We start from the raw sequence: 19,659 nt of genomic DNA on the forward strand, positions 1-19,659 counted from the left end.
ATAAAGGATACTCTCCAAAGCAGATACAAACGTCTCATCCGACAGATTTGGTCTTCCGAACTGTCAGCGGGGAACAAAGTATCTGCAACGAACATGCTTGCCGTCCCGATACTGCTCTATTCATTTGGAGTAGTTCCATGGACGAAGAACGAGCTCAGATCTCTTGATATCGGGACAAGAAAGGTTATGCAGATGAACAAAAGCATGCATCTTAAGTCTTCCGTTCCTCGACTGTACATCTCACGCCGTCAAGGGAGTCGCGGAATATTGAGTCTTGAATCTCTTCACAACAGGATTATTCTAGGTACAGCACATAGAGTTGCAAATGGAAGAGATTACTAGGGGTGAGCAAAATGCATCAAATCTTATCTATTTCGAGTGCTCACTCCTGAAAGTCCGGATTAAGAAAGCGCAAGAGAAAAACTTTCGTGAACAGCTCCTGGATAAGAGGATGCACGGTATCTTCCACAGAAATGTGAAGGATCTGTCAATGTCTGTCGAGCTAACGTTTGCTTTCCTTAAATCGCCCGGTTTGAAGTCTGGTACGGTGGGTTTCATTTTTGCATGCCAAGACTGTGTCATTTCCACCTTAACGTACCGTCGCCACATTTTGAGCCAAGACATTCCCGATGATAGCTGCAGGGCGTGCCATGCACACCCCGAGCATTTAGCTCACATACTATCTAGTTGTCTAACTCACGCGGGAACGACCTACATTCAAAGGCACGATGCATCACTAAGAGTGCTTTATTACCATCTCTGTCTCTCCTACGGCATTAACCTTAATATCGCTCCTCTAAATGCTCCTAGGGAAATTGAGTCAATTGTCGAGAATGGGAAGTGCCGCATATACTAGAAGTTTATATTCTCGACGATTGTTTCTGTTGCTCACTCGAGGCCTGACATGGTTCTTCTTGACTTCGAGAAGCGAACCATGTTTGTTATCGAATTTTCGGCACCACCTGACAAAAAAATCATAACCAAGGAGAATGAAAAGAAAGAGAGGTATCGAGACCTTATAAGGGAGTTGCAACGATTGTACCCGGAATATTCTTTTAAATTGATCGTCCTTGTCATCGGCGCTCTTGGAGGTGCCAAGCTTTCACTTGCTAATGTCCTAAAAAGCATCCCTGCGTGTCAACTATATGCTAGAACACTTGCGGGAAAAATGCAGAAGGCGGTTATCCTTGGGGCGCTCCGTGTTCTTAGGGTGCACGAGGTTTTTGCTGGATCGTTGTATTGATTCCTTTACAGACTGTAACCATCTATCTCACGGTCGTGAGACGTGGTTGTGGCTGAAATTTTACCGCGATTTCGCTGGAAGCGGGTGCAATTTTCCAGATTAGCACCCGCTCCTGGCGAAATCCTGCGGTTATCCTTATGACAGATTTTTAATTATATATATATATATATATATGCATTCTTAAATTATTATTAATATAGTATGTATATAGTTGTATATATTGTACATAAAGTAAGAGATGGGAATCTGACTGACGACCTCCACGCGGTGCATCCTGGGAAAACATGAAATTACTTTAGCGAATGTCAGCAGTGAACATTCGAAAAGGTGTATTTTCCTATCCACTCAAAATCAATTAAATTTGTGGCTGCTGGGGTTTCAGGAGGAAATGTGTTTTCAATCAAATAATGATTTTGTATTTTCTATTCATTGCACTATTTCAGGAGTTCCATCTTTGAGGAACGTAGAGTATTGCAAATAGATAAGGATGCGATATAATTTGCCAACATCCATCGAGTGGAAACCCACCTGGCTACCAGAGGGATGAGCTGTTAAATGGCCGCTGCTGACAAGAAAGCTGGTTCTTACTTCCGAAGCATCAGAAGAACATCAAGCTCTAGGAGAAGGACTGCGGTTCTCCCCTATTAGCTACTTTCGTAGATTTTTTACACAACATGCACGGTGACATAAGCCATTTATTTCAGCTTAAATAGAAAAGACGTATAGTCCACTAGAATCTCACTTTCAAAGAAGAGGACATTCTACAGTTATTCAATCGCGATATAGGCGAATACATATTGCACGTCAGCATGTACCTTGCTCGGCCCGGTCTGAGGTACATATGTGACGTGCACAGAAGAAAGGGGGCTTACTCTGAAAAGTGAGATTTTTCAGGGCGAGCGGTCGAAGCCGACCCGATACACGGCGGCTTTTAGGAGAGAGGGAAGTATCACGAAATCTTCTTTTCCAGTTACTACTTCATTTGCAGGCGTATAGCGGCATCGTAGACGCGGCTCACGGACGGGGTATAGATGAGATGCGAAGATATAGTGGTGAGTGATGGGAGGTGTTTCACGGGATCTCGAGCTCTTGAACGAAAGCCAGATTTCTCGCGTACCTAAGAACTCAATTATTAGCAATAATAACGCTCGGAATTTTTTTTTCGATGGTATCGCTAAAAAGAGAAACTCATATACTATCTAAAGGTATAAAAACCTCAATTTCGATTTTTTTAGAGTAAGCCGCCTTTCTTCCGCGCACATCACATATACTTAATTATGGATTTTCTCTTAGTACGCGTTCGCCAGCTGTGCGATCCAACGCGTCAAGTCATGTTTGCTTCTTAGTATTTCTCGGTCGATTCAAAGGAATGAGTCGAAATTTCGTAGTAAGAAATACCGTCTTTTAAATCCATTCATATTAGATTTAAATGCTTATGAATTGATGTTCGTTTGCTAGGGTATTCTGTCCTTTCTTAACATGAGCAAGACTCCTTAAGAAAAATAGTTTTCTTTCTTCTGATCATTCTCGAGTACTGTACATTTTGTGATAGGTGTACATAATTAAAATTCAGTGCTCTCAGGGAGAATGATTTTTGTTTGATAGTTTCTTCTGAAATCTATTTTTGTTTAGTGCAGGTACCCATCTAATAAATAAAATTAAATATATAAATTTGTCGTATTTCATTGGGAGATTTTGTATACATTCATTTAGAGTAGATTCAAGTAGGGAAAATGTAATTCTGCTGAGCAGAATCACTTATCGTATCACGGATCATAATGATGACAAATTTTGATTCCTAATATCTCATTCGAGATTAGGTTTTAACCCAGGTTCACTCTATTAAATGATTCTCGTGATTCGATACAATTTCCTTACTAGTAGATTGTATAATGTACATGATCTCGCTATGAGAACAATAATGCTTCATATTCTGTATAAATTATTGTCTAATAAGCTAAAAATTCAATTGTCCCCTTATTCTCATAGATTTGCATACATATTTATATTATTACAACTCATAATATGCATTGGTATTGAAACATACATATTTTTATTTTCTTGTGTTTAAAGTTGATAAAGAGGGCGCATTCTATGATAAAAGAAAAAACAATTTTGTGATGGAACATTTTATTGAACCTTGTATCGTTTTTCCTTAAATTTAATTTGTTTATTTTCAATATTATATTTTAGGATTTAAACCAAAAATACGCATCCCAACGTAAATGGGTTCTAAGCAAATTTTGTAGACATAATCTGGGCGAAAAAATTTATTAAATAAAATGTTATTGAAGCTTGTGTCTTTTTTTCAAAAAGTTTTTTTTTTTAGATGAAAATATTACAAATTACGTGAGTTATGGAATTTCAAGTAAAAACACTGACTTTTTGACGTTTTTTTTCAAACATTTTGTTAACCGACTCAAATTAAACTAATGACTATAAAACCGATTCTGTTTTAAAAAACATATCTTAAACCGCATTAAATAATTTTTTGTGCAAAAGTATAAACGCGTGAGGTGAATAATACCCTTTGTAATTTACGTAATAAAAAGGAGTTGTGCTAGTTATTCAAGGTTAATGTCGTTTTTTAGAAGTACACAAAAAACTACGTGTCCTATAATAAAGTGGTTGACATGAAATTTGTAGACCTTTTTTGGGTGCACAATTTTACTCTTTGATATTTTATCATTGCTATAACTTCTGGAATTTCTACCCAAAATATCTGGTTTATATATTGAATCGTCTTTTTGTCTCCTAAATACATGTGCCAAAGCACAATCCAATCCGATTAGTCTTTCAAAAGTTATCCCGTACATTGTCGACAACGACAATAATGACAACGATAGCGAGAACAACGATGACGACGACGGCGACGACAGACAGACATACAGACGTTAAAGTAAAACTAGTTTTTTCGGGATCGGGAGTTCTTGAAACATGGAGAGTCAAATAAATCTGCGATAGTCAATTTTCACGCTCAATTAATTGGATGTAAATAATTTTTAAAAGAGTATGGAGGCAATGATTGCTTCTAAAGAAATAGAAGCCATATATAAATTTAGTAAACGGTCAACTGAGTAATTGGAAATAACAATTATATAGGAGCATATTTTCTCCAGAAATCCATGCGGTTTGTGTGAAAGGTATTAGAAAGTGAGATACCAGGGTCTGTATTATTGTGAATACTGCCAATCTGAAGGTGGGAAGGATTTTCAGGAGTATACGGTTTCCAGAGATCATATTTATTCAATTCATTTGATATTGGTTTCCTAAAATCATAGAAAAATTTTATGAAATTAAGAATATTTTTAATTATTAGAAGAAATTGGTTGAAAATAAATGCTTATGTTTCTAATAGGAAAAAACTCTAATTTTCATTATGTTCACTCAGAAAAATAAACCTAAGAAAACACTTACCCATTTGAAGCAAAGGATGTCCACATGTCCACCATTAGTTTGCTTATTGATGTATCTATTTTGGTATGGTTCAAATTTGTAAATTTCGAGAACAGAGAAGGAACCGAAAATATGTAACGCACTTCTTCCTCATGACCAACGCCATGATTTCCGTTGTTTTTCATTCTAGAATAAGGACCGGCTGCTGTTCCCAGATACCCAAAATTATAAAAATAGTTAGAACTATTCATTTTAGGTGTTACTTTCTGCAACATCGTCAATTGTGGGTAGTGGAAAAAGCCATCACTGACCAATCTTGTGAGTCTTTCTAAAAACTATATAAAACATTATTTTTCCTTTAGTTATTAGAGAAGTGATCATTTTCTTATAATTATTTGATACGTTTTCATCATATTAAATATAACTAAACTGAATTTTAAGCTACGACAATGTATTTGTAATACAAAAATTAATATTGTTTATATACTGCACATACCTCATATTTTCCAGTGGAAATTAATGTGTCGTTGAAATAAAAATTTTTCACAGCTGCTGTAAATCCATCTTTATTTTTAGATTCAAAGTAGTAATCAGCAAAATATGTAATCAAATTGTTAAGGCTAAGTTTGACAACACCATACAATACATCGTTCGAATACAAGCCTGAAATCAGAAAATAATTGGAAATAATAGAACTAATAATGCGGAATTAGAAATTGTTGATATTTTTTGAGCGTATTCAATTTGATTAACCTAAAAACGTTTAGGCTCATAATTAATACCATCCCTCTATTAAATGCCTTATAGAAACTTATACAATTGGACAAAAGGATGTATAGAACCATATAGAGCCATATAGGATGTATAACATTTTTATATGGCTCTATATGGTTCTATATATCCTTTTGTCCATTTCTATAGGTTTCTATAAGACATTTAATGCAGGGACATTACCATTCAGTAATTTACCATTCCTAATCAGGTTTGTAATTATTTGGGGGCCAGTCCCTGGCGCTATTCACCCGCGCGATTACTCGTATCAATTCTTGCTGCTCTACCCTTGTAATCCCGGGAGTAAAGCAGTAATGTTATTGTTGTGGTGGCTTTCTGGGCAGTTGTCACCTCTTTCTGAGAGAACGTTTAACTTGCTACATTATTCAAAGCGATATGGATTATCAGTTCGAGTTTCGACCCGCGCATTGTAAAGTCTAAATTCTTATTTCAACTAAAAGTGTTCTCAAATTAAACTAGTGATTCTTGAATAGTTTCTTGTATTATTGCCTCTCTCGGATTATCGTGGAATGAACCGATAAGTGATCTATTAACAGTGACCTGTTTCTATCCCTTCTGAATTATAGTAAAGGGATTTTCCCGACATCATCGTCTTCTATTGTGGAGAGGGACGAGTCGGAGGACGTGCAAGTAAAGCTCTAGTTTCATCGGGATTTCATCTTCAAGACAAGGATCATGGTCGTCGCTTCCGGAGCCTACATCTGGGCTCAGTTTAAGAGCTAACTAAATATTTTTTCATGTGACATGTGTGAGTTTACTTCTGGGTTAAAATTTGCATCACAATCGGATTTCATCAAGTCAAATTATAAGAAAGTAAATTAGTAGGATTTTGACTAGCCCTTTGAAATATCGATTGTTTTTCACATTTGTAATTTCAGAATATTTATTTTATAACTTAAAAGTGACACAAAGTTTCTTCCTGGCTACTTCACGCCAGCCGTAATTAATTTGTTTATAGAAATTATGAACGAAAATGGAGTCTATAATTAAAGAAACCTATAGTTCATAACTTTCTCTAATTACTCACCACTAGTAACAAAAAGCCCTTCATCACTTGTTACCCCACTGATGAATGGTAAATCCTTCATTTGGTTTTGTTTTACGAGATTTTGTGGACTATCTGTTAAAAATGCACCCTCATCATCAGGTTCGTCAGTAGGGGTCCAAGTTAACTGAGCGAAACGCGCAATTGTACCAAATATTGCACTCGTCTTTATTAAACTCTTAACACTTTTATTTCGAAGACAATGAACAGCACTATGGGAAGTGAAGAATGGACAAAAAACTAGTGCGGCAATTCCCCTAATGAATATGACATAGTTACTTCTTTTTTGATATGCCCATGGTGACAAATTTGGACCACTTTGAATTATGTACCGATGGAAGAGGCCTATAAATATATCAAATATAAATTATTATCAGAAAATAATAAAAAGTCAAATATTGATACCACATGAATGAAGTAAACATTGGGTAAATAAAGAGAAACCACTTTTTCGTGTGTCGTTTCTTTTGGTATTTTCTTTTTAAAAAAATTTTTTTAATATTTTGCGAAGAAAGTAAAAACGGATAGGTGACTAATCGACTGATAGAATTTTGGATTGGAAACTAAGCCTAATGATTACCATATCTAGGAGTTATTAATTTCCTTGAGGATTTTATTTCAGCTGCGTTAAATTTAAGAAGATAGGGTTTACTTTGTCTAGCTGCTGTATATTTTTCTGTACAGTCAGTTTATAAGTAATTTATTATGACTAATTCGTACCGCTACTTGCTTTTGAAATGGCATGTAGAGAAACACTTGCGCCTCCTGCACTTTGTCCCAATAAAGTCACTCGATTGTTATCTCCTCCAAATGCTTGAATATTTTTTTGGACCCATTTTAACGCCAGCACCTGGTCCTTCATTCCAAAATTTCCTGGAGCGACAGAATCTCCAGTGCTCAAGAATCCAAAAATCCCGAGTCTATAATTTATGGTTACTAAAATTACGTCTTTGTCCAGAAGGTATTGAGCACCAAACATATTACTACTACCACTATTGAAACTACCCCCATGAATCCATACCATTACTGGTAACAAAGTCTTGTTCTTCTGTGAAATAAGAATAATAATTCATGATATGCATAATGTAAAGTTGAATATTAGTTCAGAATACTTACCGATGAAGAATTGAATTGAAGACGAGGAGTGTAAACATTTAGAAATAAACAATCTTCTTTCCCTCTTATATGACCCTTGTCATTTTGAACACATATATTACCAAATGAATTCGCTGGTCTTATTCCACTCCATTTACCTGCTGGTACAGGATTGGCGAACCTATATTTTAGAAAAAGTTTTTGAATTTCATTATTGTGTTATCATTTCAAATTGGGTTTTAAATAAACATATAGGTATAAAAAATCTTATTCATAATGCATTCCCTTTTTCTTTAATTCACAGACAACCCTCAAGATAACTTGTATTCATAAGGGGATTGAGCGTTACAAACACTGCCGTGCAAATGAAATATAGCGTACCTGGAGTTCGGTTTAAACATCTGTCACCTTTACGAATCTTAGAAATAGGACTTACATTTCCTTGCTTCGAATAGTGTTTATTGAATATCCATTTTGCAGTACGGTATACGGGGAATTATTTCTTAACTTCCCCAACTTTTAGAGTCATGTTTTTCAATTTTTTTTAAATTATGTAAATGTGTTTATTTACCAAATAGTACTTATCGAAAAATGTACTTAAAATTTTACGGGAAGGGTACGAGCCTGTGCTCGAAGGTACGAACTGTGTACGAGCCTACCTGTGCACGTCGGTGGCCACTGGTACAACTGTGAACGTGTCGTTAGCACCCTTGTCACTGGCCATAAAAATAAATCAGGTTATATACCTTCCTATTGCTCACGTGACGGGGGGAGAGCGAATGCACTTCTATGAGTGTTCCCAGAAGTAATTTAGGTTTCAACATTTAAAATATTCAATATTCAAAAACAACATGCACAGGTTGAACTAGTGGCTGCCGACGTCCACAGATGGGCTCGTGCACGTCTACATTTAGACGTGCACAGTTGAGTCTCCCATGTGTGCACGTGAACTGTTCCTAGGTACCATCTGTGCACATCTAAATTTTAACATGCACAGTTTGAAGTCGTCCAACTGTGCACGTCAACCGTTTGTAGGATACAATCTGTTAACGTCTAAAAGTTGAGGTTCACAGGTGGTGCACCCCCCCCCCTGTGCACGTCTTAATAATACGATCAGATTTTAGAGTTGCAAGTCCACAGGTGGGAGTAATAATAAAGTAATGATGGAATAGCAGTAATGATGGCAGTAATTAAGAAATGAAAACAGATGGAAACATTTTTGACAAATATTAAGTATTTGCAGCATATATTGAAAGACAGAAATTAAAAAATTATTTTCAAATAAATAAAGCACTTGTTCAAGCTTCTGTTATCTTTACATGGTGTTATAAACGTTATAAATATAATAAACTTAATTAAATCTTGCAACATTGCTTGCGGGGCACAATGGACCCGTGTGCATTTCAGGAAGCAAGAGGGTGTAACTGGCTTTCACCACATACTTCACTTTGATTACAAGAAAATATTTATTTGTTGTTGTATATGTCTGCAGTAATTTTTCTTTGTTGCATTACACAAAAAAATCAGATTTTATTCATAATTTACAAGACATTTAATGTAAAGCCCATCAACATAACACACTCTTCCCTAGTTATTCTACAATATTTCAGTGACGAATTTCATACAAAAATTTGAGTTTGAAATAAGAATATTAAATATGATTGGAGGCGATATGATTGAAGGCAATATTCTGCATATGCGAAGTATGTTATATATAACAGTGTTAAGTTAAGCTAAATAATAAGTTTTTTATGAGTGTAAAATAAATAAAAAATGCGTTTTTTGTTTGTTAACTGCTTTAAAACCTTGTTATTCAAAAAAAGTCCAAAAATTTTAGTGTTCTGCTTCACAGCCCGATTTTTTTCTGGGAAGACATTGGAGGTCTAAAAGAGTTGTAGTTAACCCCTACTTTAGCCCAAAATGTGAAAAAATTGACTTATGTCCCATTTAGAATAACTAAAAGAAGGCCCAAATTCAATATAAATTAAGCCATCTAAAACCCCTTACGACCTACATTTAGATGCCAAAATAGCACTATTATTTTTCGGGCGAACACAATGAGAAATATTAACAATCATGGGTTGGTCTCGTTAATTTTTTATCCTGAGTTGGACCGAAAAGGTAAAAAAAATCATTCTTAAAGAGAATGCAAAAAAATGCTCAAATGTTCAAGCCTCATTCACTTGACTAAAAAGGAGAAGGTTTCGGACGAAAACTATGTTTCCTCATAGTTTTCGGTATGCGCTTCAAGAATCCGTGATCAGAATTGAGTTCGGTCCAGTAGGAAATCCAATATGCCGCCAAATTTTGTCAAAAGAACCAAAAAATCGGGATTTTTTTCCATGATTTTTTTTTAGCCCAATGATTATTGGGACGCGATGCTAACCATGATCAAAGGTGATCGGAATAGTTGAACTGCAAGAAGAAACTTGTCTCACTAGGGTGTTTTCGGGGTCGCTCATTGTGAATTTCAAAGTGAATTTTCATAAATCTACAGACTTAGAGTTGATTTGGATGAGATATTATGAATTTCCCGTTTCACTTAATCTTTTCTCATGTAGCTTCCAGCAATAGATACGGTAAATTCTTTTGTGTCGACTTCATTCTTGCCATCTTTAGCAGCATTGTATATTACGAGAAATAAGGGTACAACTGTACACAGAGAACTGTGCATAAGCCCATGTGCGCACGTAAGTGGTCACTAATCCGACTTTACACGGTATTGGCTACAAGCACGACTGTACATAGGCCATCTGTGCACATCAAAATGTAGCCGTGCATAAAAGATACCCTACTAACGCTTTAGGTACACAGTTGAGAGACTCCCGACTGTGCACGTCTCAAATAATACGATTTGATTTTAAAATTGCAAGTCTACGTGCACAGGTTCGAGACTTCGAAGTCAACGGTACAACTGTGCACGTTTTGGGCCATTGGCACATCTGTACACATGCGCAGTTGGGATACTCCCAACTATGCACGTCAACCGTTAGACGTGCACAGATGGGACAATCCCAACTGTAAACGTGGAATTGTGTGTTGCAAGCCTCATTGCATCAATTGCGACGTGTAGAGTTGGGAATCTCCTATCTGTGCACGTACACAGGTGAAAGTGTGCTTTCAGTGCAAATGAAACGTTAGTTGAGTACCAGCTGTGCATTTCGAAACGTAGGCATGCGTAGTTAGGAGCTTCCCATCTATGCATGTGCACAGTTGAGCCAGTGGCCAGCAAAGTGCACACCTGCGCTGGTGGCCCTCGACGTGCACAGTTGGCAGTGTACCATATATTCACGTGTACAGTTGTGCCAGTTGCCAGCAAATTGCACACTTGTACCCCTCGCAAATTAAGACGTGATAGTTAGGAGTACCGTATTTGTGAAAGTGGACATTTGGGAGTATACCATATGCGCATGTGCACAGTTAGGAGACTCCAATCTTTGCACTAGCACAGTTGGAAATATCACATCTGTCTACATGGATATGCAATTTTTAAATCTGATCGTATGATTTGAAACGTGCACAGATTGAACCCTAGCGACGGTTGACGTGCGAATATGGGAGACTTCCAACTGTGCATGTCGAAATTTAGACGTACACAGATGGTCTGTACACAGTTGTACATATTTCCAATAACGTGTACAGTTGTACCAGTGGCCACCGAGATGCGCAGATGGGCTCGTAGATAGTTGCCCTGAGCACAGTTGTACCCTTCCCTCTCGTGATATACAATACTGCCAGAGATGGCTGGAATAAGTTTGGTACAAAATAATTTGCAGTATCTATTGCGAAATCATAGACTTTCTAAATTTCCACGTCCGCCATATTGTATCCGCTATTTTGCGAAGGGTGTAGCTATTTCTGATAATTGAGACACGTTTTTTCTTGCAGTTCAACTATTCGGATCACCGTTAATCACAGTTAGGATCAAGTCAAAATACTCTTTTGGCTCAAAAAAAAATATCGAGAAAAAAAATCCCGATTTTAGGCACTTTTGTCTAAATTTGGCGCCATATTTGATTTTGCACTAGACAAAACTTGATTCCGAGCGCAGATTTTTGTAGAGCATATCCAAAACTATAAGGAAACATGGTTTTCGTTTGAGAATTTCTCTTTTCAGTCATGAGAATGAGGCTTTAACATAATTTATAAAATTGTATTTCTTGGTCGTTATTTAATAAATACATGTTCCGACAGGGAATTAGTTAATAAATTAATCAGTTCGGTCAATCACGCGCACGTGGACGTTTACAGTGAAGAGGATACCATATGTTCACGGATAATTTTAAACGTATACAGTTGGACAAATGCAAAGTTGTTCTATGCAAGGACATACTGTTTTCTGATAAAACAAAAGAATGAGAAGCAAAAAGCTTTTTAAAAATGTTAAGCAAGTAGATAGAAATTCCATAACAAGAAACAGGATAGAAAGTGAAATAATAAAAATTCGCCACGTGGACAAGAAGAAATTGAAAAATTCTGTAATAAAGTTCCGGGACTTTCTATGAAAGATAACTATTTTATCTATTTCTGCCCATTTTTTATATTTTTTCTCCTTTTCTGCAAATTTTTTATCTTTTCTCTATAATTCTGTCTATTCCTATTTCAGTTATTTTATTTTGTTACATATTTTTCTTTTCTGCACATCAGAATTTATACACTTACCTGAGGTTTCCAATTGGTGGTTTTCCAAACGGTATCCCGAGAAACGCGGAATAAATTCTCCCATTTCTGGATACCTGAATAGTTCCATTTAATATTCCTTGCGAGATTTCCACTAAAGATTCTGCATTCAACAAATAAATACACAAACTGTGCAGTAACAGTACAGGAAAATTCTTATTCATCACAGTATAATTACTTTAACCGCAAGAACAACTAAAAAGCAAACGTATTCCTCCGAATAAAAGTTTCTTTTTTTAGAATTTGGTTTATATAGCAATGCTGAAAAAGTAAGGCTTTATCTTCAAGCTCAGATTGATATCATAAATATACGCGTAATGAGTACAATTTTTCACCTGGGTTTAAATATATATATAATACCCTATATTTACGAGTTTACTGTTTATTTTGATAACAATCTCATGATTTTCATAGTATGGCATATTTTAATCTCAGTATCGCTAAGAAGTAATTGATTTGTATGCTGAAAGATGAAATGCTATTTTGAGGAATATTTTAGTGAATATAGAAAATTAATTTAAGAAGAGAGTATCATATTAGCCAAGCTGGATACAGGCCAAAATTTTAGGAAATTAAATTTGGAGTATCAACATGAATAATTAGCAGTAACTTCGAGTTTTTCACTAAACTTAATGTCCGAGACAAATTGTCTGTTCGAATGTCGCTTTTATTTGTTAACACGATAAACTGAATTAAGGCAAGTTCAAGTTGTAAGTTGGAAAATGAAACATGCGAAATGAAATAAAATTTGATTAAAAATTCCTAAATTATTAAGCGCTTCTAAAAAATTTCACTTGAATTCAAATCAATGTACGCATCAGTGTTGGGTAGTAACTTGTTACAAGTAACTAAGTTACTAAAAAGTTACCTTATTTGTAACTTTAATGGTGACTTAGTTACTTTTTTAAAAGTAACTTGTAACGTAAGATAGTTAAGAATTTTGCAGTAACTTGTAACATAATTTTAGTTACTTTATGTAATTTTTATTCTAATTTCCAAAAATATATTACTATTCATTTGGCGAAATATCTGTCTAGTTTTTTATGTACTAAATCAATTTCTGTTTTTTAAAAATGATATTTTGATGAATAATTAATATTTTTATTGTTGATTTTTATTGTTTTATTTAAACAATTTTATTAATCTTGTATTAATTATTTTTATTTTGAAATTAAAAAATTAAGGAAGAGAAAAAAGTTACTGTTTAGGTTACTTAAAGTTACTTCATCTAGTAACTGTAATTAGTTACATTTAAAAGTAACTTAACGGTAACTAGTTACTTTTTTCGTTAAGTAACTTAACTTTAACTAGTTACACAAAAAAAGGAACTTGCCTAACCCTCGTACGCATATACATGTAGACCATGCAAAAATTAAGCAATCTAGGGTTTTGGGTTTGCTTCATTAAAAAAAAATTATCTAGTTTTATAATTACTTTAGAATTTTTGAACTGCATTATTTCATACTTGATAGTGTTTAATATAAAAATTCAAAAAGTAAAATAAGATAATAGTTTTATTTTAAATCCTACATAGAGTAATGAGTACAATGCCCCCCCCCCCCCATAATGACTGGCCACTTACTTTAAGTATACGCAATTGAGAAATATTCACAAACAAAACTTAATAAACAGTACAAGATTGTGCCCAACAAACTCCACGCTATTTATTGTAAGTTTTATTTGCCAATATTTCTTAATATATGATCATTTTGAAGCCGCCACTCATCGTAAAATGTACTCTCTCAATTTCCGCGAGTGACATGTTCACCCAAAGCATAGAGTGAATGCATGTTTAACTCTTTTTAAGTGACAATTTTCATCATTTTACTCGACAATGTGTCATAAAAATCACCCTTTGATAAATAGTGAGGGATTTGACTATTTAGTAGAGGGTGAGCTTTTTACTAGAAGGAAAAGTGGAAGGAACCCAATGTCGCGATTGGTTTATGTGGAAAATTTTCAAAATTTCTTCTGCTAAAAGTAGGATTTCATATTAAATATATTGAAGTATTCATGATAATAATTATTTTTTATTTATTTATTGTATAATTATATCATCATATTGATTTGATTTATATAAAAAATAAACTTCTTTAGTCTTATACAATATATATATACACTGAAAAAAAATTGTTCTTGAATCAAGTAAATATTACTTGATTCAAGTCAATTGCAGGTACGAATGGGGACAATAGAATATGAGTGTGTTCCAAATAAATAAATGCTTGCTACAGTATGCTTGGAACAAGCGCAAATTTTCTTAATCTGAGAAAATGTATTCTTAGATAAAATATCGCAATTTATTGTTCTAAAACTTTATTTTATTACTTCATATAGAGATGTAGTCAAATGCACAGAAAATCGCCGATCCTCCAATGTACACCCAAATCGGTGTTCAATAGAGTTGCAACAAATTTGAGCCACACAGGTTCATTCGGAGAATCTAGGGGAAAAGCATCATTTAGACACTGTTTTTTCTCATCCCGTGCAACGTGAAGTGTCGTCTACAACTGTAAGTCACCTATCAAGATCATTTTGTCGGTCGTTATTTGAGTGAAACAGATGTTAATAAGCAGGTAAGTTATAATAATAATGACCTAACTTTTTATTTCCTCCCATTTACGAGCGACTAAATAGTCTTGGAATAAAAATAGTACTTGGCGCGATGTAATATCCAAATGTTAGGTTAGTCAAAACCTACCATATGGCATTCAAACCACCAAAGCCGGGATGTACAAACTAAGTCGTGACCGTCTGCATCGAAATTGATGCCTGGTCGTTTGAACAAATTTCCACTAGATTTTTTGCGGAAGTTTAAAGGTATCGTAGATATCTAATCTTGCAGTGGCAAGTGTCATACATGAAAGATAAGGTAAATACAATTGTATAATAAAAACAGAAATTTGTTTTTCGCGATGAGTAGGGATGTAAATTTGCATGAAACTTTAGCCTGATGAAAAGTTTCATGAAACATTGGGAGTTTCGTGAAACATTGCAATGCTTCAAATATAGCGGCGGGAATAATCAAACTGATAAGATAAAAGCCTATTAGGTTTTTTCACATCAATAAATAGCTTACTTCACTTCGTAGATTGCTGAGGGGAAAATAAGGGACCAAATGTATGGGATTCAGTTCATATTTGCCCTATTTTGCTAACATCTTCGTAGAAGGTAATTTTTTCTATATAAGTGTAGTTAAAAAATAGTTTTTATTTTTTAATTACTATTTAATGAAATAATAAAATAATAATAATGATGAATAATTACAAATATATTACAGAAAGAAAGTTTTGTTTCATGCATTTGATCCATTTCCCCCCTCAGCTTTTAACAAAGTGAAGTTAGCTGATGGTTGAAGTGAAAATACCTAATTTAGGCTTTCATATCCCATCTTTTTCCTACCGGCTGATTTGATTTATTTTTCTGTTTTGTACTGTGGACCAATGATGCCAATGTTAGCACCCTGAGCTACTGCGCTTGCGTTAGGGCTGACCGCTCATTGGCCGCACTTGGCGCGCGATTCAAAATTACATTAAAAAACAATTCTTTTAACTTAAGTAAATAATTATTAAAATATCCACAAAGATATATACAAATTGTGTAACTTTGATTTCAGGCAAAAAAATATACAACACATATATTATATTAATAACAGTTTATTTTCAGTGAATTCCAAGGACCAAATTATATTTTACAAAACATTTAATTCAAAAAGAAATTTCTTGGAAAAGTGATTGAAAATAATTATTTATAAGTTTTTAATATTTTGTATGTATTTTCTGGGAATTCATATAATTATATAACCTATAAATACATAAATTATCACGACTGCATTGTAGTTATACTTTCTTTTTTTTTTACTTCAAGCGTCGTTTTGTCATGTCTCAATCGAAAAGAACAATCTGAAATTTGGTTTTAGAATTATTAAAATATCATCACTATTATATTCTGCAATTAGCTTCTATATATCAAGCTGCTGAAATATCATATGGTATTTAAAAAAATGTGTCTATCAACAAATATTTTGAGACATATTAGTCAGTCTTTCAAATTCAATGAAAAGAAACTGTTATTCATCAAATACATGTGTTATAAATTTTTTTCTTGTCTGAAATCGAAAGTTACACAATGTGTATACATTTTTGTGTATATTTTAATAATTATTTATTTAAATTACAAGAATTGTTTTTCAATGTTATTTTGAATCGCGCTTCAAAGGGTAGACAACCAGCGCTCAGCCCTAAGGCACGCATGAATGAAAATTGTTATGATTTTATGACTAACCTAACTTTTGGAAGTTGCATTAGGAAGTTATAGTTTTGTTCTAAGTGACTGGTACGCCCTATTAAATGAAAGAAATTTGAAAATTAGGTAAATATTGTTTCAATTGGTTTCCTTATTAACAATTATTTAGGCTAATATCGCAAAGCGAATAGTTGCTTTGGCAGATATTCATGTGGCTGACAGCGCGGTTCAGAACTCCACATCTCTGCATGAGCCAAAATTCAGTCTCCAAATGATACTTTCCCCTAGATGCCCACATGGGCACCCTACGTTCAGAGGAATACATTTCAGACTTGAAAACTCTCTCAATTGATCATTGGGAGCCCAATGAATTTTGAGCTGCAGCAAATTTAACACCAGCGTTTTTCTGTGTGCAGAACATAGTTTACTTCCAAAAAATCATTTCTGATACAGTTCAAGAATATATTTTCTTAATGTAAGAATATGTAGTATCGGAACAATAGACTACCTTAACTGAACACTATTTCTCGACGAAAAAAAAACTGTTTTCGCAATTATTTTTATATAATCTTCATTTTTTAAATGATTAAAATACGTAATTCGCGCAGACTGTTACTTACACATACAATCGTACGCCTAGACGCCTTAAAAAATCCAACTCGCCGAGGATTGAATCCTACCTAAACTACCCAAACTAGAATGTCCTAACCGCGCGCTCTACCGACTTCGCTATCGAAGCAATTGGATCTCGATGACAAAATCTTGGGTAAGAATTTTAAGGCAGGGTCGTACCAAGTCATATGGTAAGCCTCAATCAACTTCAAACCAAAAGTTGTTGAACTCAACTTTAATATTCTATTCTTTATTTAGGAAAATGTTAGAATTGAATTTTACTTATTTCAATAAAGGCTCGATGCTTTTTTTCTTTACATATTTAAAATTGTTATAAAATATCTAAAAGTAATGAACAATAAACAAAAATTCCCCATAAAATGCACAATTGAAAATATGCAAAAAATAATTTAACTACACTTATTTTACAAAGGGCTCAATACTCTTTTCTTTAAAAATTTAATTAGCTTAATACTATCTAAATCATATAAAAAATAAAGAACTTTTGAGTTGAAAAACGCTTTAATAATCTCAGTGACAAATAAATATTTTTTGATATTTAAAATCTTAGTAAAACGCACAGTTTTCGATTTATTTAATTATTGTATAATACTTTTCAACACAGTTTCTAATTTAAAATAACAATTCCTAAAAAATAATTTAAAATATGTAGAAAACATTGATCGCTAGTTTAAATATTATCTATTTAAAAAAGTGCTCGATACTTTATTTTTCTTTTAAATATAAAATACTTCGAAATCAGAAGAAATAAGAATTCTGTAATCGGATGAAAAATATTTGTTTGCTTCTTCCTTGGTTTTTGATTATTTTATTTAAAAAATTTGTAAAGGTGAATTTTTTAATTGTTCTTTTATAAAATGAAATGCATTCTTAATAAACTTTTTAAAAATGTTATTGAATTCTTTTTTCTTCAATATTTTGCTTTAAAAAAGCGAACATTTTTTTCAATTATGAAGAAAATGTACTAATTGTGTTTTTCACATTTTATAAAGCTTATAACTTTGTTTTATGCTGTCATATATTTATTTTTTATTATTTACATGATAAAAAATAATTATTTAAGTATATGTGTGATTGCCAAACTTTTAACCATTTGTAGTCCAAAACATTTTCTATGATTAATGAATTCTTTTACTGGCAAACTTAATTTTGTTAATTTTATTGAAAAAAACCTAAATCTATACTTAATTATTTAATACAGCAACATTATATGGGCGCTACAGTACGCAGGAGAATTGCATTGCCAATTAATAACATAAAAATACAAAACAAGATATTACCTATTTCAGATAGTAAGTAAGAATATAAAATAAAAAATAATTTTAAAAATTCCTGCTTTATAAAGGAATTTGGTTTCATCAAGAAAAAATTAATTTAAAGTTAAAAAATCTCTTGCCTAAAACTTATATACTTTAAATTGAAATAACACATTATTTTATATTTTCAAAACTATTTTTTTACTTATAACTTTCATGAATTTTGCCATTTTTTGTGATTTTCAAACTGATATTATCGAACACGAAAATTGTGTATAAACAAAATACAACTATGTCTTCCAACTCTAATTTAAATAAAATAAGGTTCACATAACATCATTTTAAACTTTTGAAAAATCAATTTTAATCTAGCCGAATCCAAAAAAATAATATTTTTTTTGAAGGTTAAATAAATTCGAAATGGTTTAATTTTAAGTAAATTAATACATACAAATAATCAACGAAAAAAATTATTGATGCAGTACATTCATAATCTTTTAATGATTTTAGGAATGAAATGACTTTTGAGTCTTGCATAATTATTTCAAAATAAAAACACTTTCTTTCAAATCTATTTAAAAATCTTTAATTCTTAGCACCAAAAATTCACGGACGCAATAAACTTATAATTTTTTTTTTATAGTTTTATGAGTGACTTGATTTGCGTGTCAGCTTAAAGTTAGTAGTTTATCAAAGTTGCAAATTCCTATCTACATTTGCATAAATAAAATTGATTATGTGTACCAATTTTTTGAATTTTATAAATATTATCGAATTTCAAATCAATTGTTAGCGGCAAACAGAACCAACTTCATACCATGAGAACTTATCGATCATTATATTTAATAAGATACTTATGCAGTAAGAGGTAAACTAATTTAGACCAAAATATTAATTTTCATAGAATGTGTGCGATGTCTATTCTCTCAAGTCTAGAGTTCTTATATTGAAAAAACTGATGTGTTTCTATCTTAATAACATAGGTATCTTCGAAGAAAAATCTGACATTCGTTACAAATTAATAATCGCTTGAAGGAAAATATTCAAGCATTGTTCTAAGAGAAATTATTTCTCCGCTAAATACATTCATTTTTTCGTCTCAAGAACATGATCACTGTTTCAATTAAAATAGTGGTCAAAATAAGTATATGCATTTACTTGGATCAAGAAACATTTTATTAGAGTTTTAGTTACTTATCATGAGAATATATGATTCTTAATTCAATATTTTATTAAACTTCATGCAAATGAGTATAATGGACAATATTTGTTTA

The 19,659-nt window shown here is 33.1% G+C and overlaps 2 protein-coding genes across 2 annotated transcripts in view; one reads left to right on the top strand and one right to left on the bottom strand.

The window, feature by feature from the left end:
- Positions 1–4,337: 4,337 nt before the first annotated feature.
- Positions 4,338–12,415, bottom strand: LOC117180507 (esterase FE4-like). The gene is made up of 7 exons (XM_033373004.1): positions 12,234–12,415; positions 7,593–7,752; positions 7,197–7,515; positions 6,459–6,821; positions 5,136–5,302; positions 4,661–4,974; positions 4,338–4,512 (listed from the first exon to the last, which is right to left on the bottom strand). The coding sequence occupies exons 1-7, from the start codon at positions 12,413–12,415 to the stop codon at positions 4,338–4,340; spliced, it is 1,680 nt and encodes a 559-aa protein (XP_033228895.1).
- Positions 5,832–19,659, top strand: part of LOC117180187 (popeye domain-containing protein 3) — a 50,893-nt gene continuing 37,065 nt past the window's right edge. Inside the window, exon 1 of the mRNA XM_033372557.1 lies at positions 5,832–6,179. The gene's annotated coding sequence lies outside the window, so the exon portion shown is untranslated. The remainder of the gene's footprint in view (positions 6,180–19,659) is intronic.

Source organism: Belonocnema kinseyi, chromosome 9 (assembly GCF_010883055.1).
Source record: "Belonocnema kinseyi isolate 2016_QV_RU_SX_M_011 chromosome 9, B_treatae_v1, whole genome shotgun sequence".
Classification (NCBI taxonomy): Eukaryota; Metazoa; Arthropoda; class Insecta; order Hymenoptera; family Cynipidae; genus Belonocnema; species Belonocnema kinseyi.